This window comes from Passer domesticus, chromosome 3 (assembly GCF_036417665.1).
Source record: "Passer domesticus isolate bPasDom1 chromosome 3, bPasDom1.hap1, whole genome shotgun sequence".
NCBI lineage: Eukaryota > Metazoa > Chordata > Aves > Passeriformes > Passeridae > Passer > Passer domesticus.
In genome coordinates, this window is record NC_087476.1 from 29,532,754 (window position 1) to 29,559,804 (window position 27,051).

The following is a 27,051-nucleotide window of genomic DNA, read 5'->3' on the forward strand; positions in this document are numbered from 1 at the left end:
ATGCCTGGAAGCTGAATACATCTTTCTGTACCAGCACCTAGTTCTGTAATTCTGTATCACAACTTTCATCAGAATTAAATCATTGAGCCAAATACTCTCACAGAGACTCTGGGAAAAACTTAATTTATAAATCAGTAAAACTATACATAACAAAATCTGTTTACCTAATAACTGCTTAGCTGTTATAATAATTTCAAGTAAAATAATCTGCTGTTGCTTGCTCTTCAACGTTTCCCATGTTGAGTAAAGAAATTCTAATGTATGCAATCTTTTCATTTAAAAAAATTTAAAAACAGGGAGACCCAGGACCAATGGGATTACCAGGACTGGAAGGACTGCCAGGGGAAAAGGTAGGACTCTTAAAAAGAAGGCATGATTTCTCAGCGGCCACTATCTGCAGCTAAATGTTTTCTGAAGCCTTGTTTGATTTATTTCTCATGTGTAAGTTAATGTTTCTACGAGAAAAATCTTTGCATACTTATTTATATTTTCCTTTTTTGCTTTAGCATGGGTGTAAATAATATACTCACTGAACATAAAATTTCATTTTCTGCAAATGGAAAATTGTGTGTTGGAGGTCTTGTAATATTCTTGGTAGAATACTACTATACTTGATAGTAATATAGTTAATATTTTCTATGTATGGTTCTTGTTCCCTCTTGAACATCATCTTATGTTTACAGTCTGTCTTGTTCTCGGCCTTTTGCTTTCTAATTGTGGAGGCTAATTACAAATTTAAAGAAAAGATTTTTATAAAAGGCTAAAAAAGTCAAGTTAAAAATATTCATTTGCAAATATAGCAAAGTACAAAACATTTAGCAAAGAAATTAAAAAAACCCTGTAAATATGTTTTCTGTCAGCAAAACAAGTTTGATTTTCCCCATATCTTCTAATTTAAGAAGAAAAAAACTTAAATTTTTTTTGTAAATGAAATGTTTTTAAGTTTTGTTGAATTATAATATTAAATTACTTAATGCAAAAGTACTTTACTGAAACTTATTTTTCATCACAAAGAAATGTAAATTAAAACTTCGCCTCTCAATATCACTATGCATTCCTTCTACTTGTTCAGTCAGTGACAAAATTTAAGGTAGGTATCTGTACTAGATGCTTAAATTACATGAGATGGTTATTGCTCTGCAATTCTACAACTTTCAAGCAATTAAAGGCTAGTCTGATTTCAAAATGAACAAACCCAGGAGACATTGCAGGTCTAACTGAGACAAAGTGGGGACAGGAATTAAATAAAGGGAATAAACAATGGATCAGATCACATAAACCAGCTGAGGGAGTGTTTGCCCTCTCACAAAGTAGAAATATTATTTCCTTAACTACATTTGGTCAGAATTTCATATTTGTGGTGCAAATAAGTGAACAGAATCTCAGAGCCTGACAATGCCAACAGTATAGTGCATGCTGGGTTTTAATTTGGAGCCATGGTGCTCCTCTGTGTAGCAGAATGTCAACTTCTACAGACAGCACTGGCTGTAATTTCATGATGATTTCATGAACTGCCTTAAGACCTTCATGTCCTCTGGATAAAATGTCCCCTCCCTCAGCTGTGCTGACAGTGGCTGGTGCAGCTGTGCTACAAGCCACACTGCTGAAAGGACCAGAACAACCCTGAAAAGAAAACAAAAAGGTGTTGCAAGGGAAGTGTTAGGCATTTCTAGTTTCACTATCATGGCCAGCATATAGGGAAAATACCACAAGTCCTGGGTCTGGAATAACCCCTGGGGCAGAGTGCAGGGCTCCAGGCAGCGTGTCCTGCCCCTGCTGTCCCAGAGGTGCGTGTTGTGTTCCTCACTGGGTGACTGCTGCAGCCTCCAGAGCAGGACAGGCTGAGCTGTGTCCTGTAGGCTGCTTCCTCCCAACACCAGGTCAGATGTAACTTGTCATCTTCTACACTGTGTGCAAGGGAGTTAAGTGTTTCTGATCAACAGCAGTATCATTGTGCACCTGAACAAAGTGATGAGGATGAGACAAACCATCATTGCTTATAAGAACAGAAACCAGAAATCTCAGAACTTTCTGGGGCTCTTATGCAGAACACAACGTGGCTGTAGCTGTGTTTAGAGAGCCTTAGTACATCTGCTCCAGGTAACATAAACCCATCTCAGAAAAATACTGTCCTGTTGCTATGGTTTCAGTGGTGCCAGGGTTTTTCTGACATAAATTCAGAAAAGGGTAGCCTGATTTTTTCACTTTTGTAGCCAATGTTACAGAGCATAGTGTTGCAGACCAACACATCAGCAGTGGATAAATACTTCTGGGTAGAGTTTTGCCACTTGTTGAGCTCTATCTGTCTGCTTTGGATTACAGTCCTGTCAAGAAAGATGAATTTGTGCCTATAACTCATCAGTTCCAGCCGAAAAAGCAACACTGTCCTAGCTTAAAGCATAGATGAAGGTGGCTGCGTGCTGTAATGAGAACCCTTGCCCTGAAAGGGCCATGGCACAAGCAGAGGACATTGGCTTGTAGTAAATGGATAACTGGGTAGAAGGAAAGCAAATACTTCTTCGAAAGTTACATCTTCAATATGGGTATGTTGATATGAAAGTGAATTATCCTGTGTAAATTTTGGTCATTGCCATGACCACAAATTATAATTATTTGGAGAACTACAGATAAGTCAGGGACTTTCCATCCCTTTTCAAAGGAGGTCTCACGCAGAAACAAAGGGAAACATTGTATGAGAGAAGCTAAACAAAGGATTTTGGTTACTTGCTCAAGTCTGTGTAATAAGCCAGGGGCACAGATAAATATTAGCATTTATCCTGGCTCTTGTCCTCATTTTCAGTTCACTTCCTTGGGCTTTAATGGGAATCAACCAAGAAACTTCTTGTTTGATTGTTGTAGTTTAAACATAGGTTTATCTTTTCTTTAGGGTGACCGAGGACCAGCTGGAGCACCGGGAGTGGCAGGGACACCGGTATGTGTATTCTTTAGAGAAAACTCTGGGTTTAGGAGCTGAAAAAACAGGTAAAGCAAGGTGCTGAGCTGTAATCTCAGTCACTGTGGACCACCAATGCTTGGCCTATGCTTTATGTGTAAGTATGAAGATTATGGGTTTTCCCTAAAGGAATTAGAGTTCTAATAGCAGCAAGAGTTCATATTATTATTAAAATGACAAGAGTGAGTGAGGTGAATACATGATAAAGCTGGAATTCAAAGCTGCATATGCTTAGTTAAGAAATGTGAGGTTCTTCTCATTGCCTCTGTTTAATACAGATAAAGACATTTTTTGTGTTCCTGGGCATGCATAAATTTCTGAGCATTTTCTATCGCAAAGAAAAATCATGAACATTAGTTATTGCAACACACAAGGATCTGCATATCAAGTTGATCAAACATTTGCTTTAGGGGAATGCTTTGTCAGTTATTTACATATGATGTTCAGAGTTTCTGAAAGTCATAGAGGAACTTTGTTGTAGGGGCAAGTAAAAGTAACTAATAATAAATTGAAATTATAATTATTCATTTGTGTTCCTAAAGGAAATGAAGATATTAGATTGCATTCACAGTTTAATAAAAAAGTTTATCCATATTTCAGGAGGCAATATGGAGTTATTTATATGCAAATAGATTTATTATTAAATGTTGGCAGCTACCAATACATTCAGGAGCTGTTTAAATTATAAATATGTGTTTTATGAAATAAAGAGAAGTATGTGTCTACACACTCCCATTTCCATTAGCCACTGATTTAGTCTATTTACTGTGAGTTCCAAGAGAGAACATCATCTTAAATAACCTAATTTCCTTGGGTTTTCCTAAAAAAATTACACATTTAAGGGGAAAAGTATTTCTCTGAGTTTTATAGCAAATGTAAGAATTTCAAAGTTTGTTGTTCTGAAACAGATTTTACACTGTTAATAATAACACTGCACAGTTGTGCCTTTCCTATGAATTTCCCACTGGATATGTCCCAAATTATTGGATGTTCTCTCTTCAAGTTGGATAAGAAATATTTAAAGGCCCCTTATTCACTGGTGGAGCTGCATTCTGTTGACTATATTTAGTTCTAATAAAATCCACTGAGATAAAATATTTCTCCCTGAAATAAATTGTTTGTTTTCACATTTTATGCTAAGTGTTTTTGATCAACAAAATAGTAGATATGTGAGACAAATTTTTTTCAGTAGTCTAGGAGGAGTTTGGGACACATCCACATATCTTGCTGGAAAAGAATTTGTCGTCTGTGCCTGTCATTATTCCCTAGATTGAATAGTGGACCCTTTTTCCCATCTGGGAATATAAACCTCTTCACTTTGGCGCTGAGATTGTCAGGGAAGCTTGGCCTGAGATCCTGCAAGCATTGCCACCAGTGCCTATTTAAGCACAACCCCTCAGTGCTGCTGTTCCCAGTGGTGCCCCTGGTGCTGATGGGTTTGGTCTCTCACTTGTACAAGTCACCTGAGGAGCTCGTCTAAGGACACTTTCAGGAAATGTAGGTTCAAGTTGTTAAAACAAGGGCATCCTACAAAAAAGAGATACTTAAAATCAGCATTTAAATGATGTCATAAGAGAGGATTGTGAATTCTGGCAGGGTGAACATAAAATGACAATAAAACTGGCCAAAAAAGATCATTAAGAAAATTTGCAAAAGACGTTAAGTGAGTAATAAAGTCATATACCAAAAAAAAAAATAAAAAAATCAGGATTAGAAATTACCTGAAGAAAAAAACCTTGATTTTACTTATACAGTGAAAAGCTTTGATCTGACTATGACTTCTCAAGATGAAAATCATGGTGTTATAAAAAACAAAATTTCATAAAAGTATCTCAGAATTCAAGAAGGGTAACCAAAACCAAGCGACCAAGTAACATTTAACACATTCTTTAAATATGACAAAAATCTGATAAAATATTTCTTTTTCCTTTCTTAAAGCATTAATGAGCAATACCATGAGTATTTCTCCCATACATATATATATATATATATATATATATACTCTCTTATTTTTTTTTGATATAGAGGAAAATTTTATTTGGCTTCCTAATAATATGAATCTGTAATCTCTTTTTTCAGGGAAAGCCAGGATCTCCTGGGTCCCCAGGGTTGCCAGGAGAACCTGTAAGTACAGATTTGAGTTCTGGATTCTTACTATAGCAAACAAATATTTGAGACACCTAGTACAAGATTTTTCATGCAGTGTTCTCATGTGTGTTTTCTTCTTTCTTAGGGTGAAAGAGGACCTATAGGAGATATAGGCTTCCCTGGCCCAGAAGGGCCACAAGGAAAACCAGTAAGAAATTTTATACTGAATTTATAATTTGCTACAAAAAGATGTGGTTTAGTTTATCAGAAGTTACAAAAGAAAGGACAAAACATCTTGCTTTGTGTTAGAGTAAGTAACATGTGAAGAACACACAGAGCTGCACTGCAAAAAAGAATTCCTGGTATTGTGGTGTTTTAATAGTTAATGTTACTGAGATGTTGCCTTTGAAGGTCTTATGAAGGTCATTTGGATCTTGTTGACATGAAGTTTCCTCTTGTACTTTTTCCAGGGGGAGAATGTGAACCCAGACACTCAACAAAGTCAGTAAAGGATGGGGTGACAGAATAGGTTCTCAGGTTCAGTTTAGATAGAGAAGCGTGTGCTTCATGACTGAATAAACTTTGAGACTCTTCTGTATACAGGTGATGCAACACAGCAGCTGAGGCATTTACTGTGCACTTAGGAGATGTCTAATCTGCTCCCTTTATGTAATAAAAGTGTGACAGCAGTGTAGCCAGCACTGTCTGAGCTGGTTGAAAAAAACCTAGTTTATATTCTAGAAGGGGTTCAGCAAGGGTAGTGCAGGACTCATTATCTCCGCTGAACCTTGGTGTTTTGGGGATGAGCATGAGCAGCAGACCTTTGCAGCTTGTCAGCACATCCTCACGTTACGCTTCTGCCTTGAAAGAAGACACGGTTTCTGTAGCTACCCCAGCAAATTAGCTCAAGGTGCCTAATCTGTGCAAAACTCCACTTTGCAGTATATGAGGAGAAAGAAATATTCCTGCTGTCTCTGCTCATACAAGTCATCCTTTCTCACTCACAGCTGTGAGTTTGCTACATGTGCAGATCCATAAATATCCTACTAAATTAAACACTGCCTGAGCATTATCTTGAAATTATCTGGCATTGTACAATTGTTAATATACTCTCTGACATTAATTTGGCCCATACCATCTAGGACTCTCAGATCATGGCACATTCCAGTCTGGAGGATAATGTGGGCCTGGAACAATTTCCAGCAGTTGCTATGAATCCAGTCACCTTCTCTGGGGAAGGAAATGACTTTAACCCATGAGACCAAAACTGTGCCATGCTGCAAGTCCTGACAACCAAAGAATGGATCTGGACTTGTAATAGTGAGGCATAATCTCTGTAAGAGCAGAAGGGTAATTCGGCACCAAGGCTAATATCTAGAAGAGAAGAACTCTCTCCTGTGGTTGTATTATGACTAGCTGCTACTGAAAAAGTGTGTGTGCATATACAAATATTCCAAATTTGCAAAATTTCCCAATAATTTGTCATTTGAAGTTGGATGATCATTAATTTGGTGTACATCTTGATGCTTTTTGTATTTCTGTATTGTAGCCACAATAACACAAACTGCTGCTTCTGCAGCTTCGGAACATTCACTGATTCAGCACTAAATGCTGAGCTTTACCCTTTATACTTTAAAAATATGTGAACATTTTTTTTTTCTTAGGGAATCAATGGAAAAGATGGATTGCCAGGTCCTCCGGTAAGAAAACATGCTTTTGTGTATTTTATTCCTCACAGAAACCACAGCTGTTAATCCTAGGCAGTTGCTTTCCATTCTTCTAACACATGAATATACACCAAAGCCTTTAACTAATAAATTTATCTTTTTTCAAAAAACATTTTTCAGGGTGCTGTGGGGAGACCAGGAGACAGAGGACCCAAAGGAGAACGTGTAAGTCCTATTATGATGATTTTTTCTCTTTTTACTGAGAATATAAAATCCCTATCAGCACCTATCTTATAGGCAAAATCAAGAAATTAATTCTCTGTGAACTTCAAGCAGTCACCTAGACATCTAAGAGGTTTAGTCCTAGACACCACTTCAGAATTAGAGTTGATTTAGCTTCTGCATTCAGAGTAAAAACACATTTTGTAGACTTTCTAACACAGTTGGCCTGGACAGTGTAAATTGATCAATAGGCTGAAAATTGGAAAGCAGATAATCCAGTCTGTGCTGTTGCCAGTCTTTGCAAAGGCCACGAACTTGCCCTGTTGTCCTCCTTTCTATGTCACAAACACAAATCATGTTTTGTGTAAAACAAGCTTGTCACACTTAGGCAGCAGGATTGCCAGTGCAATACCTGCCTGCTTCCCAAATCCTTCAGACAGTTCTGTTCATGGTAACAGGTCATGGTGGGCAGGAATGATTATGGGAGGTGAGAGATGAGTTATATATATATATACACATATATACATATACACATACCTATATATATATATGAAAGACGGTCTTCTTATAATATTCCCAAAGTCCTGATGTCCTAATCACATGGCTGCCACATTTATTTGATGACTCAGAGATGTATTTCCCTGTTTAATCTGGAAAAGGAAATGCTGCTTTATGACACTGAAGATACATGAGGGTTTAACAATTATTACAATTATCCCTTTAAAAATTATCTGTTTGCAACCTTCTGGTTTTGCCTTTAAGGACACAGGCCTACATCTGTGATAGAGATTGCAATCATTACAAAAAAATAAGTCAAGGTTTTCTTGCAGCCATTATTATTATTACTGTTGTACAGCATGCTCCTTCATTTGAGACCAGCTGTTGTAGTTACAGAAAAGAAAAGCATCAAAAGGACAGAATAAAACTCTCGAGGTTTTCTTGTCTGATATAAGACTGTCCTCACAGAATCCATTTTAAGAGGGAATAAGCCACCTGAGCTGAAATAGTTTTATATATCCTTTGAGTGACTAAACACTGCTGTTATTACTACTTTATAAACTGAATTACAAACTAGATTGAAAACGTGTTTTATACCAAGCTTTTTTCTAGTGATTTCAACAGATACAAGTGCTAGTGGCTTGCTCATTTCTTGCTGCTCTCTCCCTACCTTGATCACAGATTGTGAACCTGCTGGAGTAGAGCAGGTAGAAACACAGGAAAAACAGCAGCTCCTTCTGCACAGAATTTGGTACAAGATAAAATCCAAGAGAGAGGAGAATGCTAGAAAGGAGAAAGATGGAATAAAGCAGCACCTTAGGCAGAGATCACAAAACACAAATGTCCTGAATTTTGTACAATTCATAGTGGAGAGTTTAAAGAGGAATCTGGAGGAATATATGACCTAGTTTATGAATTTTTACAAGGACTTTTTTCAAAACATGAAGAAAACACTGGAGGCAGTTAAAAAATGCTTGTTTGAAAAGTTGCTGTAGTATCTGATTTGCCTCCTACACACTGGCAGCCTGTAAAACATGGATTGTTTATAAGAAAAGGATCAGCTTCACACTGGCATAGTGCCATGATTCTAGAAAAACCTGCCTTTTTCTTTATCTCTGGTAGAAGATCTATCTGTACCTACTCTGCAGGGTTATAAATCTGAGAACTTGTATATCACAGAACCATAGAAGGGCTTGGGCTGGAAGGCACCTTTAAAGATCATCAATTTCCAACCACCTTGCCATGGGCCTTTCATCAGACCAGGTTGCGCTAAGCCCCATCCAACCTGGCCTTAATATATTTCCAGGGTTAGAGCATCCAAAGGTTCTCTGAACAACTTGTTCCAGTGCCTCACCATCCTCACAGTAAAGAATTTCTTCCTAATAGTTCATCTAAACTGACTCTCAGTCTGAAGGCATTACCACCTTGTCCTGTCACTAAATGTCATTCTTAAAAATTCCTCTCCAGCTTCCTTCTAGTATCTTTGGGTACTGGAAATAAATTAGATTAACTATAATTTTGTGTAAATGAAGACATAAAATAGTAGGCTTCTGAGGAAAGTTACAGGAAATGTCCTGGTGTCTTTTGCCTGTGTGAATTTGAGCACCTGAATTATATCTATGCCATAATTGATATTCCCAGTTCCTTGTATAAGGGCTAAAAACTTTCTATACTCAAGTTCTGTCCTTGAAAAGTGGACTACAGAGTCGAGCTATTCTTTTTGTAATTGACTTCAACATCAAAAGTGCAAGAAAACAAAATATATTTTCAGAGACATGGTTCAGTCTGGAAAATCATCTTCCCTGCATGACTCAGTCTGTTTCTGAACAGGCAAGAATTTTCTCTGGAGCGTTCTCAAGTGACTTGTCAGGTTTGTTCCACCATGTGCAATAGTCTTGTCTTTCTGCTTTTATTTTACGCAGGGAGATCAGGGTATTCCCGGGGACAGAGGTCCACAGGGTGAACGAGGGAAACCTGGCCCATCAGGAGAGAAGGGGGATGTGGGTCCTGTTGGCCCTCCAGGAGACAGAGGCTATCCAGGATCACCAGGTCATCAAGGTCCCCCAGGCTCACCAGGACCCCCAGGGTTTCCAGTAAGTAAATATAAGTTTACCTTGGTTGCTTGTGTATTCAGACAAGTTATGAAGGTAACTTGGGCTGAGCAGTGGAAATTCAACTGAGAAATAGCACAGTATTAGAAAAACTAAGGATATATCTCAGAAAATTTCAGTGTTCATTCAAGATGAAAAAAAATATACCCACATGGTCAGACAGTTATTTTTAATTATTTTTAAAACATCTGCTATGGATAAGCTTTAATTATTTATTTCTTTAGTTCCTGCATACCAATATGGCTACTCAGTACTGTTAATTTTCACATTTTCCATAAGATTAAGAGCCACAGTCTGAGCATTTACAACTGGGAAGGAAATTGAGGCAGCCAAAATTGATTCTCAATAGAAGAGAAATCAGCATTTAAAAAGACAGTGAAATGCTGCTTGCCAGTTGCAGATGTCTTGATTTGTCTGCACGCACATACATGTTATGGCTTCCTTTTAACCTCAGTCAGGTAAGGTAAAGCTCTAAAACTCTTTTCCAGTGAAGTTACAGGGGCCATGGTTCTGTTCTAGTCAGCAGTGCATCAAAGCAAATAGTCCCCAGGGCAGGTGGGAATGCAAAATTAAAGCAGAGTTATGTCCCTGGACATCCTTACTGTCTTGTGCAAGGTAACTTCCATACTCATCCTGGTCATCTTGGCAGCTGGGAGTACTTCTCCGACTTCATGCCGCTAGTGTCTTTACAATATTACAATGTATTTGCAGCAAAGTGGCCTTTGCAGTAAAATAAATAGCACAAATAAATTAAAACATTTATCTCTTGGTGAAAGGTTTATATTCGTAATGCTAATTTGAGCATTTCTTATTTTTGTAGCATCATAAATTGTCCTCTGTATATTCCTTCTGATACATATCACCTTTCTTTTTCCTCATCAGGCTGATGCAATTTCACTTGAAGAAATAAAAAAATATATCAAGCAAGAGGTTCTTAAGGTATTTGAAGGTAAGAAAAGGAAATGTTAAACAACTAAATCTGAAAATCTGCTTTAAATTTCTTTATATGTCATCTAACTTACATTGGACTTAGCAGGTACCTTGTTGCTGCAGCTGTGTTTAACAAGTCTACATGATTTTGTTCAAACAATGAGAGGTTAGAGTATCTGTTAAACAGAGTATTTCCTTATGTAAAAGATTAGCACTGAAGGGGAGTCTGTTCCAAATCATAATAGCAAACAGAAGTATGTGTCATTGTAGATACATATATGTACCATATATTATTACTGCAGATACTGTTTGTCTACAACATACCACTAAGATATTGAAGTGTTATTAAAGCAGAGACCACAGATATACCTGATTATTTTGTCCACTTGGTGGCTGATTGTCTAAATAAGAGAAAGGTTCAACAGCCTTCAGTCATATAGGTCTAAATTGCTGTGCAGTTTTCTCAGCAAATATCCTTGCTGAGCTCCAGAGCTCCCTGCCAGTCCACCATCATCTGGCACAGTTTTAGGCAAGTACCAGATTCAGGCAAGGCCTTTGTATTATGTAAGATTTCTTAGATGAGTCCTTACTCTGAAAAGGAAATATTTTTCTTCCCCAGCATTCTTTTAGTCATGGTAGAAAAGCTGTGACCCAAACAGGTTTCTCATACAAGTTTTTTTTTAACTCCCCTTAACAGTAGTTTCTCTTCCATTGCAAAATGCATTTCTTATGTCCTCAATATGCTTTGTTATTCTGTCATTAATATTTGTGGACAAAAACCATCTTTTAGAGATAAAAGAAATTATATAAAGCTTGACACTTCTTAACTTGTTCAGGCAGTTTTCCCTTTATAACAAGGCTATTATTTTGTGTATTATCACCTTTCCCCAGGGTGCTACCCCTGAGAGTTCGACCTACTATATATTTCAAGAGCAGTTTGTTGAATGAAGTCACCTCCTTTTCCCATTCAGATAGAATAGTAACAAATATTTAGTCTATTCACAAAAAGAAAGCATTATAAGGTGCCCTGCCTACAAGGAATAAAGTAGTTTTGTCTTTATAGCTATTCCATTTTCTACACCTCGCTACTGTTCCCACAGATCTTCCAGTTTTGTTATTGTTTAATTTTGCTTACTTTCTATCACCTTCCTCCTTTTTTGTTTGATGCCCACTCTTCTCTATTTTTTTTTTTAAATCTTAAAACTCCACCCCTGTAAATACCCGCTAAATTGTGGAATGTTTAGAGGTTTAATCTGATATAAATGAGACAGAGCCAAGGTTAGTACCTATTTTACCTACCTCCAAGGAGCAGTAAAATATTACCAAGGACACTTTATCTCACCAGCATAAATATTTCTGTTCTGAAATATCTGCAATTAATAATCTTTGCTGAGTGCTTTCAGGTTTTTTACAATTGTTTTCAGAGTTCCAGCACATTCTAAGAACTGTTCACAGGATTTAATCTCTACTTTGCAGCTTAATATGAGTTGCAAAAATAGAAGGTAGCCCTCCATCAGTGTGCTAAGTACTAATTATTCTGTCTATGTGTTTTAAGTACTTCCATGAACAGGAAATCATTTGAAATATTGGAATATGTTAGTAATAAAGAGTAGTAATAGAAACTTTAATGCAAATTAATTCTGATTATTTCAAAGGGTAAAGATTCTGACATGAATCTGAGTTGGAACTGAAGGTCTCAGTGCTTATTGGAGCATTTAATACCTTGATATTAAGAAGAATTAAACACCCTACTAATAGAAACTTTGGCTGAGGCTTTGGGAATTTTTTTTCCCTTCTTTGCTAGCAGATTTCTTACCAACTTTTTCTTGTGTCTTTGATTAATGAAGAAAGGATGGGTCAATTTGTATCCCAGCTGAAGCTGCCTGCTGCAATGCTTGCCTCCCAAGCTCATGGAAAACCAGGGCCCCCAGGAAAAGATGGATCACCAGGGCCACCAGGAAAGGATGGTTTGCCAGGGCCACCAGGAGAACGTGGAATTCAAGGTAGGGATTCCAAAAAATGTTCCTTTTAGTTGTATCTTGAAATTCTTATACACTTGCTAATGTTTATTAAATAAGCCAGGACTACCTATCTAGCTTTCTAATGATTAACTTTTAAACTTATGTACTTATGTTTTTCCAGACCACGTCTAAATATTAACCCGTAGTAAATGTGTGAATTTTACTGATTAAAAACTCCTAATCAGTGCATTTTATTCTAATCAGTTATAAATTTAATTATTGAGATATCTAAATCTGACAGAACTATAGCAGCTATTTTTTTTCTATGAAATACCTGAATAAGGAAGAAAAACAATACCAACACTCTTACTATTTAGATTCAGCTTCATATTGAGAAGCCATCTTGTTTAAGAAAGAAAATTTTATCTCCTGGTCCAACTGCTCTCAGCTCAGATCCTGAGAAAATATAGGACAGGAAAAACTGAAGAAAAACATTCTTCTTTAAGAAGCAGTGAAAACTAAAGTATTACTAATTGTTCTTCAAGTGAAGGAACCTATTGTCATAAAAGAAAAAAATCAGAGTAATCAATTTTTTACTAACTTAAGGCATCACCTATACCCCAAACAGTAATTTGTGCATTGCAATGCACCTGGACAGCATAAGACTCTCGTTTCTGTGAACTACCTTTACTGCAAAAATGTATTTTACTGCAAAATTAGCTCTGAGGGATACAGGTTCATTGTAGTTGTGCTTTACTGTAGAGCCAGCCTATCAGAGATTAAAAGAAAAATGAGAACAGACTAGAAGAAAAAAGAATTTATAGACGAATAATATTTTTTGGGTGGGTAACGTGTAATTTGCAGTTTATCTGTAGGTAGTTCTTTATTATCTTTTGTTAGTTTGGTCTGCTCTGGAGTCAGAGCAAGTCAGACTGGAATGAAGAACATGCCAGCAAAGCTGAAGATGTGTGGATCCTAAAGCTATCAGAAGAATAAGGACTTACTAACATTGATAAGCGCAAACCACTGACAGAAGCTTGAAAAATGTGATGAGCTCAGAATGAGAAGAACACGAATAAAGGATCAAGGAAAACAATAAAAGGCTTAGAATCTTGCAACACTGACTGACTGCATCGTTACCTAAATATTCAGATCACTGCAAATAGTCACCTTCAATGTCAGTGCCAGATTGTTCAATGATGCTGTATGTACTGAAGAGTCTCAAACGCTTCTGGGAAGAGAAACATTGCACTAGGTTTCATTTCCAGCTAGTGAGCACCAAGACTAAAAGATGCTTGAAAAACAAACAAAAAAAAAGACAAAAAAGAGCTGCTTATACTTAAGTAAAATAGTGCCCCATGTACACAGGATTTCCATTTGTTTTACCAGTATTCTTAATGCTTGTTTTTGATTAGTAAAAGGTAAGCTAAGTGAGAAGCCCTTAATTCTCTGATACATCAAAAGATACAAAAAAATTACACTTCCAAGGAAAGAAAAGAAAAAAGTTTACCTTGCCTCTTTTTTATACTGTGAATAAGAGACTATCCTGTAAGAGGTGCACTTACACGCAACCTTCACACCTTCCTCAGTTGTGCCTGTGCATGTTACTACTTTGTGCCAAGAGTAAAAAGAAATTCAAATCTCTGAGCAGATTGAAAAGTATCTTTTTATATTCCAGCTTATCTTCAGCCATAAAACAAGCATAAAACAAGCCATAGCAAACAAGACTTCTTGGTGAAGCACATTACGTGCATGTGTGGCTGGGCCCTTTAAGGTAGCATGCTGTGTGCACAAGTCCTAATACAGACCAGGTATTGACTGATAGACATTTCCTATTATATTTCTCACTTGGGGGTAGCCCAGACTGCCCTGCCAGCTCCAGGGATTTGCTGTGTGCAGTAATATGTGGCAGAGTGAGTCACTTGTCCCACACAGGCAGTGAGAAGAAGTGGCTGCTTGTGGCAAGCAATTAACAGGACCTCTGTGAATATGTCCTGTTTGTGATGCTGCATGCAGAGCCTGCTAGAGGCAGCCAGATGCTACTGTGAGTCTGGAGAGGTGCTTTACTTCATTTGTGGATTCCCAGGGGTCCTTCCATACACCTTCAGTGTGGTGCTGGTTCCCCTGGAAACTGGTCAGGAATGATTTAGCCTGATTCCAACAGAATCTCCTCCTGCACAGCAAACTAATAGGTAGAAGGTTAGTCCCAGAAGCAAAAAAGAGACATACTAACTTTTGGACTTATAGGCATGGTTTTCAAAAAGTGTATTTAAAGAATTGCTAGACTCTTATGCAGAGATTCATTCCCTTCTAAGCAAGTCCAGAATTTTTACCTGCTGGCCTTCAGTAAGGTTGTTCATAGTGTTCCCCCCAACCTTCCCAGTGGTTCAGGTAGATATAATTTATAGTATGGTCTCATTAGAAATATAGCATGCAAATAAAATAGTATTGCAACTTCAATTGTGAAACACATAATTGGTATTCAAATAGTGAATGGAAGATTTTTATAGACATATATATATATATTCATTTCAAAAATAACCTATGCAACTGCAAGCTGATGCTCTGAGGCAGGACTAATGGTAACATGTACAGCATCTCCTCAAGGGAGAACAGAGTTCTGTGGTTTTTTTTTTTACTCTGCATGAGTTTTAAGGTATGTTAATATCTCCTAGAGAATTCGTTTATTTCAAGACTTTACAAACAAGATATATCAGTCATCCATCTGCAAACATTCAGCCAGCTTGTCATGTGTTAGATTTAGCTCCATTAACTCCACTGACTTAATTGGATTTTTAAAATTGTAATAGTAAGTAAATTTTGGTTCATTAGATGAAATACGCCTTGTGATAATTTAACAATCCAGAGATCCTTTATGTTAATATGACTTAATTTTTTTTCCAATAGAAAAGATATTCCATCCTAGTTAAAATTCACTCTTTCTGTCAAATTGAGGAAATTATTTTTTATAGGTACTCATAACTTGTGGTAGCCTCGAGGAATCAAAAAAAATAGCTCAGCTCAGAAAATAAAAATACCATGCAGTGAATAGTGAAAGCTCCTTATCTTTATTAGTAATCTCTGTTGCAAATTTTGTGTCTCTTATTATAATTACTGATTTGTATGGTGGAAGCATGTAGAAATCTTGGCTGACATCAGGAACCCATTGTAGTGGATGTTGTTTATACACAGTCACTCTTCTGAAATACCTGCCCTGGTTTCAAGAGATACCTCCTGCAAAATAATCTCTGCTGTGGAGGTTAAAGTTAACCTGTTTTTCTTTGACTTGAAAGCCAGCTGTTCCCTCTCAGCTGAGAGAGCTCTAAAACACAGAAGGAATTCAGAACACGTATTGGTGGCTGGATGAGAGGGCTTCATCTTAGCACCCTCTCTGTTGCTTTGTAGTCTTAAGAACACTGAGTATTTGCACAGTAAAGCATAGTGGAAATTTTGGTCTCATTGTTCCCTGTGTTGGTAATCTCTTTGCCTTGTATTTGTATTAAAGAACCTCAGATTTCTCTAGATACTTGACATGTTAGTTTCAGGTGCTGCATTGTCCATGCTGGTGGAAGAGGGTCTGCATGGTATGGGTGCAATAGCTTCTAGAGCAGTTTAAATACCTTTTACCTCTGAGTTCATGGGCATGAACTTGTGTCATTTCCATGTAGAGCCAAGGTAGTGACACTTTTGACCGTGATGTTTGTGGCAAGCACCAAACTGAGAGCTGAATTCCAGCTGTTACTACTCATCTATGAACAAAAGCTTATCTGTATGAACACAAACTTGCTACATACTGCTGCCAAGTGTTTACCATACTGCCCACGTTGGGTACGTGTTTGTAATAACAGAACTTTAGGGTTGCAGAAATCACAACAAAACTTCTAGAACCTGAGTGAAAGGTTCTGCTAAAACAGTTACCTTTTGAATTAAGCAGGTGCCTCTTACTGGAATTGTAATTTTACCAGAAAAAGTAAATAATGTCTTATATGTGCCTTTACATTAAAAACAATAAATTAAGTCTGTTTTATATGTATGGTAATATTTTCCTTTGAGTGTGTATGAGTTTGTCAGTCTAAGCTCAGAAAGAAGGTGATATTATCCTCTAGAGGTGTAATCATGGCCCTGCTTCTGAGCAAAATATACCTCATTAAAAATCAAATATTTTTCTGCCAGAATTACATATTACGTTGGTTACATTGTTTACATATGAGTCTGTTTATTCATATTCTTGCATTCTATCAAATAAAGCCTTACTGTTAGACAAGGTATTTGGGAATTTTTGCATTAAACTTCAGTGCTAGCAGAACTCACCTGCCACCATGTGAAAACTACACCCTTGCATGTGTATTTGCATACAGCCAAAAATGGTTAATCACTACCCTGGACCATGCTGCTCTTTGTCCTGTTGTGGGGGTTTTTTTTCCTTACTTTCTTGTGTTCCAGTGATGTTTACAGAATCATTCAGTCAATCTCAGTCATTTTCAATTACGGTGTGTCAGAGACCTGCAGTAATGTTTATTTTGGGGATTGTAAATGTGATGTATGGTACCTTTGATTTCTCTCTCTTCTCCATAACTAAAGAAGTACAAAACAAGTGGTTAGTGGCAGCAGGCCATTGTAAAATTAGAGTTAACTGGGTTTGTGGTGGGAAGTGCATTGTAACTATTGACCACAAATTAAAAAACATTGAGAAATATAAAATAAATAGGACATGTAGTGGACCCTGTGGTTGTATTATTGAGCTTTTCAAAAAGCAGCAATAGTGGAAGTTGCACAAGATTTTTCAGAACAAACCAATTTGATGTAGTTATAAATATTACTCTGGTCATTGAAGAGTAAATCCAAGATTCAAAATCCAATACAAATACCTACATATTCCTTCTTCTTAGTCTTTATAGCTTGTGTGTGTGTATGCTTTGTACAATTCTGCTTAACATAACTCAGTGACCAGAATGCATGGTTAATTTGAATTTGGGTTTCTGTGAGATTTTAAACTGTTGATTTCCTTTAGTTGTGTTATGTATGGCACTCTGCATGCATTTTGTAACATTTTTGTCTCACTGTAATTTCTTGTTGTGATGCTGAGAGGAGTAAAATGATTGATGCTATGTTTTGAAAGCTGGAATGATTGCAACAGATAACAGACTTTCTACTGAAGCGTATAATGAGCTTGTGTGTAACAGAAAGCTTGAATGCTCTGTGAACCATTCCTACTGCATTGTGTCTGAACAACCCTGAATTGGTACCCACAGCCCTCAAAGTAATTTCCTTCTGGAATGTCCTGTAAGGTGGTAGTTGCATAGACCACAGCACACTGGCAAGACAGCCTTTGCCATCCACCTGTCAGTGCCAGTAAATAAATCTTCATGGGACATCAGATGGATTGACATGGCTGTGCTTTTCTGTTTAAATTCAAAGTAGCAGTTCTTCGCAAGAGGAAGGACTCAATACTTTATTGTATGGCATAGGTGATGCTAAAAATATACTGGTCCCTGAAGCAGGAAAATTTTAATTCCAAATGTGACCAGAAATCAGCAAATTAATCCTAAACTTTTGTCACCTTACATGCCAGCATCTGAAGTGCTGGGTGGAGAAGAGTTTCCTTGTAAGCCCTTTTGAAGTAAGGGTTTGTGCAGGTGTCTCCTTTAAAAATGCCTTCATGCTTTCTCCTGCATAATAAAGGTACATTCTTAACTTGAAATAATAAGGAAAATATAGTACTGATAGCAACAAGTACTCTGCTCTAAAACAACCAGTTTCCAACTAATAAACCTTTTTAAAAAGTTCAATGATGAAGCAGGGGCTGGACAGGGGTTGCAGCACCTGAGAAGATGGAAGCCATTTAGATAAATTCAAAACTATGGCCTGTGAAGAAAAAGGACTCAAGTATTCAAAATATGATTAGTAATCACATCTTGTTAATGATATACAACTACTTGGGTCAAAGTAAGTTTCAAACCCAAAATCTGCACAAGGTCCAGAGAGGCTTCGTTCCGCTCCTGGGCAACACTGGTCCAGGAGTGGGTTTTGTCTCACATGCAGGGGAATGTCTAATCATACAACTACCAGTTTAAAGTCTAACAAGAGCAAGTGTAAGGGTTTATGCAGAACAGAGAGGGTAAAATCTGCATTTGGCTCTTTATTAGAGGAATTTCAGATAACTTAAAATCTTGGGGAAAGGTCCAGATAGTGAACAAAGCAAGAGTCCTTTGACAGATGAAGTAGCAGTTACTTCTAGAAATGTTCACATTTTCCAGAAGGAATTTATAAACTTAAGAGCTGTCTCAGGGAAAAAACAAACAAACAAACAAACAAAAACAACCAAACAAATTCCAAAAAAGAGAATTGAGCATGTGCTTTTCCAGTTATATTTGTCTTGGTAATTTCATGTCAACAAGATATACAGAACATTACTACCTAAAATAAGAGGGTGCTCTTATTTTCATATCTTTATTCTGTGTAGGTTATAGAGGACAGAAAGGTGAAAGAGGCGAGCCTGGAATTGGACTGCCTGGTAACCCTGGACCACCCGGCCCTGCAGGTACAAGTCTCCAGATCTATTTCTGCTGTTGTTATTTATGAACTAACAGGACTTTCTCCTGTTTTTAACGCTGGTTTTTTCACTCCTGCTTTTCCTCCCGAGCTGGATTGCAGCGTGAGGTCAGCCCCACCTGCCTCCTTGTGGATGTGCTGGAGTGCAGCTGATGTCGGTGATGGAATGCAGGGCATTGCCCGTGCTCTGGTGAGGACTCTGCTAATTGTGGCTTTGTTTTAGCAGCTGCTGGCCTGCCAGGCCCACCAGGAGCATCAGGCTCACCGGGACCGCAGGGGCCGCCTGGACCCAACGGGAGGTGCAATCCTGCAGATTGCTACTACCACGTGTCACAGACTCGCTCACGCACCAGCAGGAAATAAAATCCCTCTCCCCCTGGCACTTGGGTTCACGGTCACTTTTCACTCTTTCCAATAAGTTAATTTAATTTTTGAAATATTTGGTGCATTTTTTTTTTCTCTCGACACTGCATGGTTCATAGATAATTTGTAAGGCACAAAATTGAGCCTTTTTCTATGTTATTTGCAGTGTCATAATGATGACATGATGTCATATATTTTCCAGAGTGCATTCCATGTGTTCTCATATTTATTTTGCTTAGAACAGAAAATAGGCCCAAATAATTTTCATTAACTTCTTTCTTCAAACAAAAAATATTTTATTATAACTTAAGACAGTATGTATGCCTCCATATGTAAGCTGGCTTTATTTTTCTTGCTGGTGGTGAATTTTAAATGGAAAAAATACATTTCTGAAGTTACAAAGCATACTCATTCATGGCGAATGCAGGACCTGAGCTGGAGCACTGGGAACTCTGTTCAGACTAAACATTCGTGTCCCTCAAGGAGGCTCCAGCACACCTTCTGAAAAGGGTCTGCCATGTTCCAGGAATGCTGCCCACCATGTCACAGTCACATCCAAGATGGCAAAGAAGGAAACAAAGATGTGGTTATGGTCTCCTTTATCCCATCCAACAATGAGCTGCAGACTGACTGGAAAATCCCTGGGTGTAGCTCCAGGAAGTATCTCTGCTGACTGGATTTTGTCCCAGCTGGGGCCTTGTATGTTCCTTTAGTCATGGTTACATGTACCCCAGGTATTAAATGCAAGAGGCTGCTAACAGTGTTCCAGACTGGGAGCTGGCACACCTTCTAACCATTAGGTGGACTGAGTAAGGCTACTAAGGCCTGGAATCAAGCTACTCTTCCATCAAGTCTGCCTGCAGCAAAGGTGACCCCTTGCTTTAGAGCAGAGGCTGGTGAGTATATATTCCGAGAATGGAACTTCATGAGCCTCTTGTCTTGGTGATGGCACTGTTTTCCTCTTCCTCCTCCAATATTCACACACTGAAGCCAGCTTGAGAAGAACATGGAATCTACAGAGTGCACAACTCACAGGTCCTATTAACTGGTGACAGAAAATTTCTTGAGTTCAAGAGAAGTTCAGAAAAATTACAAAACCCTCCTAGAAAGGTTTTCAGTTTTCAGGCATTTAGTAAAGGCTACAGGAACAGACAATGTCAATGATGAACAAAACAGAACAATGTGTAAATCTTGTGGAGTTCAAAGGGTTGATCAAAAGAAAATCTGGAGAATATTGATCACACAGATGATCCTGAAAAGGAGTGAGTAGGGGTGGCTAAAATTTAACTTCTGATTATTAGGACACACATGATCCTAAGTTAGTCCTGTGGAATTTTGTACGGTGCAATGAAAGTGAAGGTGCTATTTAGAGAACACAGACATCTATAACCTACAGCTTCAAAATGCCCACATAGTACAAAGCCATACTGAGGGCTCTTATCCCATTGTTTGGAAGTCAGTCACTCTTCCACGTCAGGCAGGGAAGTAGTTTTGGCAACTTTGTGCTTGAGCAGTACTGAGCTACCAGTGAAGTATTCTCAAATTGGAAGTCCTGGCTTCCAGAGAAACTGTTGTGATACATGAATCTGGCCGACTTCTGGGTTTTGCTTAAAAGCCATTAAGGAATGACTGGTGGGAGTCTTTAGCAAAAGATGCACATTGGCATTTGTTCTGAATAGAGTTCCTAGCACTTGCACCCAGAGCAGAGGAAGCAAGATGAGAGCAAGAGGTGACAGAAGTAACTCAGGCAGCAGCTGGGGCACTCAGGATACTTTCTGAAAGGGAAAGCACACATCCCTGACATGTTCATTGGTTAGGTGTTTGGAGGAGAGAAGATGCTTGCTAGAAAAGGATGTTAAAGGAAACACAGGGATGGAAGGCTGAGAGTAAACACCTGAGATAGGAGAAGGCAGCAGGAATGAGGATGGCAGAAAACCTGTGGCATACCATGACACTATCTCCTGAAGGAGCTGCACTACACTCTGCAGCTCGGGACGCCTTGGGGAGTCGGGGTGCTTTATCTGTTCCTTGTGAGAATGGGGTCAAAAGCCCACAGGCAAACCCAGTCCTCACACCTCCTGTTCTTCTCACCCTCATTCCTTGGGAGGCAATGGCTGTCCCTTCTGCAGGCCAGCACATCCTCTGCTCTGCGGGCAGCAGGCGCCTCTCCTGCTGGGCTGAAGGTGCCTTTGGGACAAGTGGTCCTGCCTGAGCTCAGCTCAACACCAGCTGCTCCCACTCCAGAACTGCTGTGCCCATGGAGCATGTTTTGGTTTGCTCTGTGGAACGGATCATCCTTCCAGTTCTGCTCCTCAGAGTGCCGGGGCTGTGGGAGTGCTGGGAATGGTGAGGCAGCCTGAGACCGAGCACTGAGGCACCGAGCACTGTGCAGGCCATGGCTCTGCCTGCCCAGAGAGCACAGCCTGGCACCAGCACATCTCAGTGTTAAACACGGACACCAGGGAGGAGCAGCCCCACATACTGGTGTCCATTCTCTGAAAGCAACTGCTGGTCAGGTATCTTGCATAAACATTTTGTCTTCTTTTTTTTTTTTTTTTTTTGTTACTTCTCTAGTAATTCCAATATATGTAATAATCTAAACATTTTTTACTTCATAAGTTAATTTTGAACTTCATTTTCTGTGATAATATTGAAAAGGGTGCTGTCTTGTAGTAGTACTTGTGTGATTTAGAGGTTCCCAAGCAGCCCCATCCTGGAAGGCTGTACATAGACCATTGCACCGCACTGGTGGTATCTGTATATTTTGGGCCTTTTAGCTTGCTGAAACCCAGCATCTGTTATCTGCCAGATGCAATTGCTGTATTTTAATTTACTTGAATTTATTGGGAAGCAGAACACTTTTTATATTTGAAGAAGTTTTATTTTTTCATCTATGTTTCCTACAGATGCCTTTTTCTTTTTATAGGCTTAAAGAGAAAGGTCTTTCTAAAATGTATTTGAATGCTTTCAGTTGATTTGCAGGTAACTTTGGTAATTATCCTGTTGCATTATTTTTATTTTGCTAAAAGCCCATTTTAATTTTCTCATGTGAGAAAACGGGTAATTTTTTATATGGGCTATCTCAGTACCTACTTTAAGATGCCACATTCTTCACTGGGGTAGAGCAGAGCTAATCCCAGCTTAACTTTACTTCACACTGGCTTGCTTCTAATTCGCATCTTTAGAATTGAAAGTGGAATGTAGCTGGAAACATGTGTCTGCATGCTTTTCAGGTTTGGCCCCTGAAATTTCTTTGCAGTTTCAGACTGATGTTGTCTTAGTTTTGGACAGGAGGCCAGGGAGGGAAGAGGGGATGCTATTCTATTTTGTAATTTGCTTTATCAGTTTTGTATATGTTTTGAGCAGTTCATACTGCAGTAAGCACTGCAAGAAAATAAACACAAGGGATTTTATTTTTTTTTTCCCCGGTAGCATAAGGTCTTTTATTCTGCTTTGGGTTTGTTTACATGCAACAAGACTCAGAAGTAAATAACTTTGACAAAATGTTTTTAAGCCTTTTTTAAAAGCTCTTTAAGCTTTATCCTAGTTCAGGCTCAGACTTTTCTATTTTATGGCAAGTTGCTTTATCACCTGTTAAAAACGTGTTGGCATTTTCTTTGAATAGCAATGTACAGAAATACTCAGTTTGCCTAAAGAAAGTACAGAAGCTTCCTCAGAGGGAAGCTTTCCCGAGGCTGCAGCAGATCTCCTGCTGTCCACATGGTGGAGTGCAAAACATCCTTTCAGTACAACGATTACAGCCCAGCCATTACTGGCCCAGCAGAACAAGAGCTGACCCAGCCATGTGTATTCTCACAGCACAAATGTCTGTGTTTCTGACTTTGTTCTTGAGACTTACTTTTTTCTGTTTTCTTTCTTCAAATCTCTTGTTTTGCATGGCAGTATTTTCAGAAAAACTGCCTTTCTTGGTTAATTATTGTAAGATAATATTGCTAAGATTTTATTTGTGTTTATTATTATATTGTGTTTTATGTATGTTGCAAAAGAATATGTTGTGGTGAGACATCTCATTTTCAGGCATCGTTTATGTCCCCTGCAATGATGTTTGTCCCCAGGGGAGGAGGGACTCACCTATGGTTAGTAAAAACTTCAACACATCTGATGTACAATTGGGCAGCAGTGCAGCCTGGCAATGTTTAAAGAACCAATATTCTTACCTTAAGCTGGATCGGGTTACAATGTTAAAAGAGCACTATGATACAGAAACAGGATTGATTATCCATCCTTCCCTTACATCTTATGGTTGTGGGTTATGACAGATATTAGATATGCACAGCTTTGTCAAGTAAGTGGGGGTTTTAATTAATGGATAATCACACAAAATATTTTGGATCTTCTTCTTTTTCACAAGGGCGAAGTGTTATTTTTCATGTCTATGTACACTCAATTTTCTTGGTTTTTTTCTGAAATGTTTATATGAAAATCTTGTAAAAACCCCACTGGCTAAATTAGCAATTTATAAACTTGTTTCTCCAAACAGACTATGTAAAACTGGTCCTTTATCTTGCATTTTGCAGTAGAAATGCTGTAGAATGCAGTAGAAATGCAGTAGAAATTCTGGTCTAATGTGAGATGTTAGAATGAGAAAAGTAACTCAGAAATCAAAATATTGCTGGTTTGGGATGTGTCCTTATTGAGTTTTTCATAGATTCTGGATGTACCAAACCATGCAATTATTTCCTGAAATCTGATATGTCCACTACAATTTGATGGTACTGGATGGATGTTTATATCACCTCCATGCACATAGGTGGGTGTAGGTCATGGAGAGCAAGTTTAAACTTGACTTTGTCATGGTTGGTATTTAAGTGGACAATTCAAGCTTCACAATACTGTAAGGAAAGTGGTTTTCAAATATTAATTGCTAACAAATATTACAGATTCTAGTCCAAAATAAGTTTGTAGCTAAAAAGATTGGAGTCTACATGTCTTTTAGCAGTTTTCTTTCTTAGTCTGCTATTCTATAAACACTAATGCATTTAATTACTTACTGCAGTTTTAATGTAAATATATTCTGTCTCCAGTCAGAATGTTTGAAGGATTCTCAATGACACACCTTGGTATTTTGTATTTTTTCATTTCTGAATTGTATGCAGCTGTCACTGAATGAATCACAGAACATGATGACTGGTTGCTTCCTTCCTTCCTTATATTTTTGGTTTGCAGCACTTAAGTTCAGTTCAATGGAAATGTATTAAGTGGATGAAAAATAACTTTTTACATTCTTGTGTGGCCATGTACATCTGAAAGAGGATGCTGAATGGAAATGAAAATATTTCACATACTTTCTGTTTGTTGCTGTGTCAAATCACGAGAGGGAGGTTGCAACTGCAAACAGGAGAAAGGAGAGGCACAAAGCCACTGCAGTGAGCTCTGGGGAGAAGTCAGGGCAGGTTGGCTGAATCTGGGGGATTGGATTTCGATCCCAGCTGAATTCAGGTTTGTGCTTCCTAAGCCTGGTGAAATTTAGAGCTCTACAATCTGGATTAAAAAACAAAAAACAAAACCAACTAAATGCAAAACCTTGGTCTTAATAAGTATGTAATTTATGAAAATTAATGCATTCTCTGAATTTAAATATACTTCCTGCCCAAGTAGGAGATAATCACTTACATTCAAGAAACTGATTCACTGAACTTTAGGAAACTGTAGGAATTTTCATTTTTCTCTTGCTGCCTAACTCTCCCTGGAGGAAAAATGCTGATGACATTTTAAAGAATTCTAGGTAATAATTTCACTGCTAACTTGATTTTCTTTCTTCCATTTTCATAGTGACTTCAGAAATTTTGTTTTGTTCATTTTCTGAAGCTGCCAGGTTTACTCATCCTTTTGAATGCACAGGCAGCTAGCAAAACAGAACAGGAATAACAAAAAATTGAAGGGAGGGAATAAAACTGAAGCTGTAGCAAATCACACAGGAGTAACTTGCCCTACAAAATATAGATATTTCTTCTCTACCTGTCACCCATGAGCAGAGGAGATGCAGCAACTGCATTTTTTAAGTATAAAGGAAGCAGAGGTTACATGGCCAAAAAATAATACAGTGATGAGCAGGTCAAGCAAACACATTTCACACAATTGTCTAAGCAATTTAACAATATTTGCAAATTGCAGTGTTTGTATTTGGAGCACAACTGCTGTGTTCTGCCAGGATGAATTAACACTGTTGTCTCTGAAACAAAGTGTTTCTTGGGAAACCTGGTTTTTTGTTCCTACCGTCCTTCAAGTAACCTTCAAAATACCATCTGTTGACACTTTTCATATTTGAAGGAAAACAAATTTTGTTGTAGATCTGTGCTTGGCTCTGGGTGAACTCAGTTCATTACTAAGTATTCAAATACACAAAATGTAGTGTAATCCTCCCTAGTCTTGGTTTCATACATCATTTAGGAGCTCCAAATAGTGCTCTAGAGTTCCTTTGGCTACAGAGACTTTGGCTGTGTGAAACATTCAAGATTTTTTTGGTAGCAGTTCATACTAAGTTGCTTGAACCCAGTAATGGCTGAGGCAGAAAACTTATACATAAACTCATATATTAATTCTATATGTACATAATCTATAGGTGTATAATACATCCATCTCTTAGCTCAATATTTGGCATCGTGTTATGAATTCTTGCTAACAGGGTGATGGTGAATGATGTTAATCCAGCTGGCCTCTGGTCACTAGTGGGGTTCCTCAAGGTTCAGAATTGGGGTTAGTCCTGTTCAGTGTTTTATCAGTGACCTGGATGAGGGGATTGAGGGCACCCTCAGTCAGTTGCAGACAACACCAAGCTGGATGAAGGGGTTGATCTGCTGGAGGATAGGAAGGCTCTGTAAACTGGGGAGTCTGGACAGGCTGGATTGATGGATGGATGCTGAGGATTGCCCCAGCCCTTGTGTAAGGGGCCCTTGGCCTTGCTGAAACTCATGAGGTTCCCATGGAGCCACTTCCTGAGTCTGTCCATGTCCCTCTGGATGGCATCCCTTCCCTCCAGTGTGTGGTCACACCGCACAGCTCGGTGTCCTTGGCAAACTTGCTGAGGGTGCACTCAATCCCATGGTCCGTGGCACCAGCAAAGACATTAAACAGTCCCAGCATGGACCCTTGAGGAACTGGTCTCCACTTGGACACTGAGTCAGCGACCTCAACTCTTTTAGTGTGGTCACCAGGTCTGTCTGTCAAATGCATGTCTCTCCAGTTTACAGACAAAGATGTTGTGTAGGACAGTGTCAAATTCTTTGTCCAGATAGATGTCATTCCCTCTTCCTTTCTTTATCACCAGGATAACCCTGTCAGAAGGCTACCAAATTTGTTGGCAGTGCCAGATCAACAGTCAGGCTCAATGATCTTAAAGTTCTTGTCCAACCAAAAACAGTCTATAAACTGGTTATCATTAGAATTTTCTCTGGGTTCCTGCCTATACTGAAGTAACTGAGGAGCTAAAATATGTATTTATCACACTGGAATTAAACCTCCAGAACTAGAAGTGGTGACAGAGATCATGGTGGGTAAAAGATTTTCACTAGTCTTCTGTTCAATAAATCTCTCAGAATTTTATGATGCTGAATCCGAAGGAGATGAGAACAAGATTTACTTGGTATTTCACTGAGATTTTAGGAGCATCTGGTTAAAATTGTTGGCTGACAGTGGCTTGTGAAACCTCTCAGTCTCTTTGCACTGTGTCTTCTAAATTTATTTTA

General features: G+C 38.4%; 1 protein-coding gene across 12 annotated transcripts in view; it reads left to right on the plus strand.

The window, feature by feature from the left end:
* COL19A1 (collagen type XIX alpha 1 chain) overlaps positions 1 to 24,668 on the plus strand; it is a 179,456-nt gene extending 154,788 nt beyond the window's left edge. For 10 of the 12 annotated variants that reach the window (XM_064412323.1, XM_064412330.1, XM_064412329.1 and 7 more), the window contains 11 exons: positions 297 to 350; positions 2,888 to 2,932; positions 5,033 to 5,077; positions 5,187 to 5,249; positions 6,706 to 6,741; positions 6,889 to 6,933; positions 9,351 to 9,521; positions 10,422 to 10,488; positions 12,317 to 12,472; positions 18,894 to 18,971; positions 19,206 to 24,668. In XM_064412323.1, the coding sequence (XP_064268393.1) occupies positions 297 to 350; positions 2,888 to 2,932; positions 5,033 to 5,077; positions 5,187 to 5,249; positions 6,706 to 6,741; positions 6,889 to 6,933; positions 9,351 to 9,521; positions 10,422 to 10,488; positions 12,317 to 12,472; positions 18,894 to 18,971; positions 19,206 to 19,345 (900 nt within the window). In that variant the 3' untranslated portion in view covers positions 19,346 to 24,668. The other 2 variants (XM_064412328.1, XM_064412333.1) reach the window with 2 other exon arrangements.
* Positions 24,669 to 27,051: the final 2,383 nt, after the last annotated feature.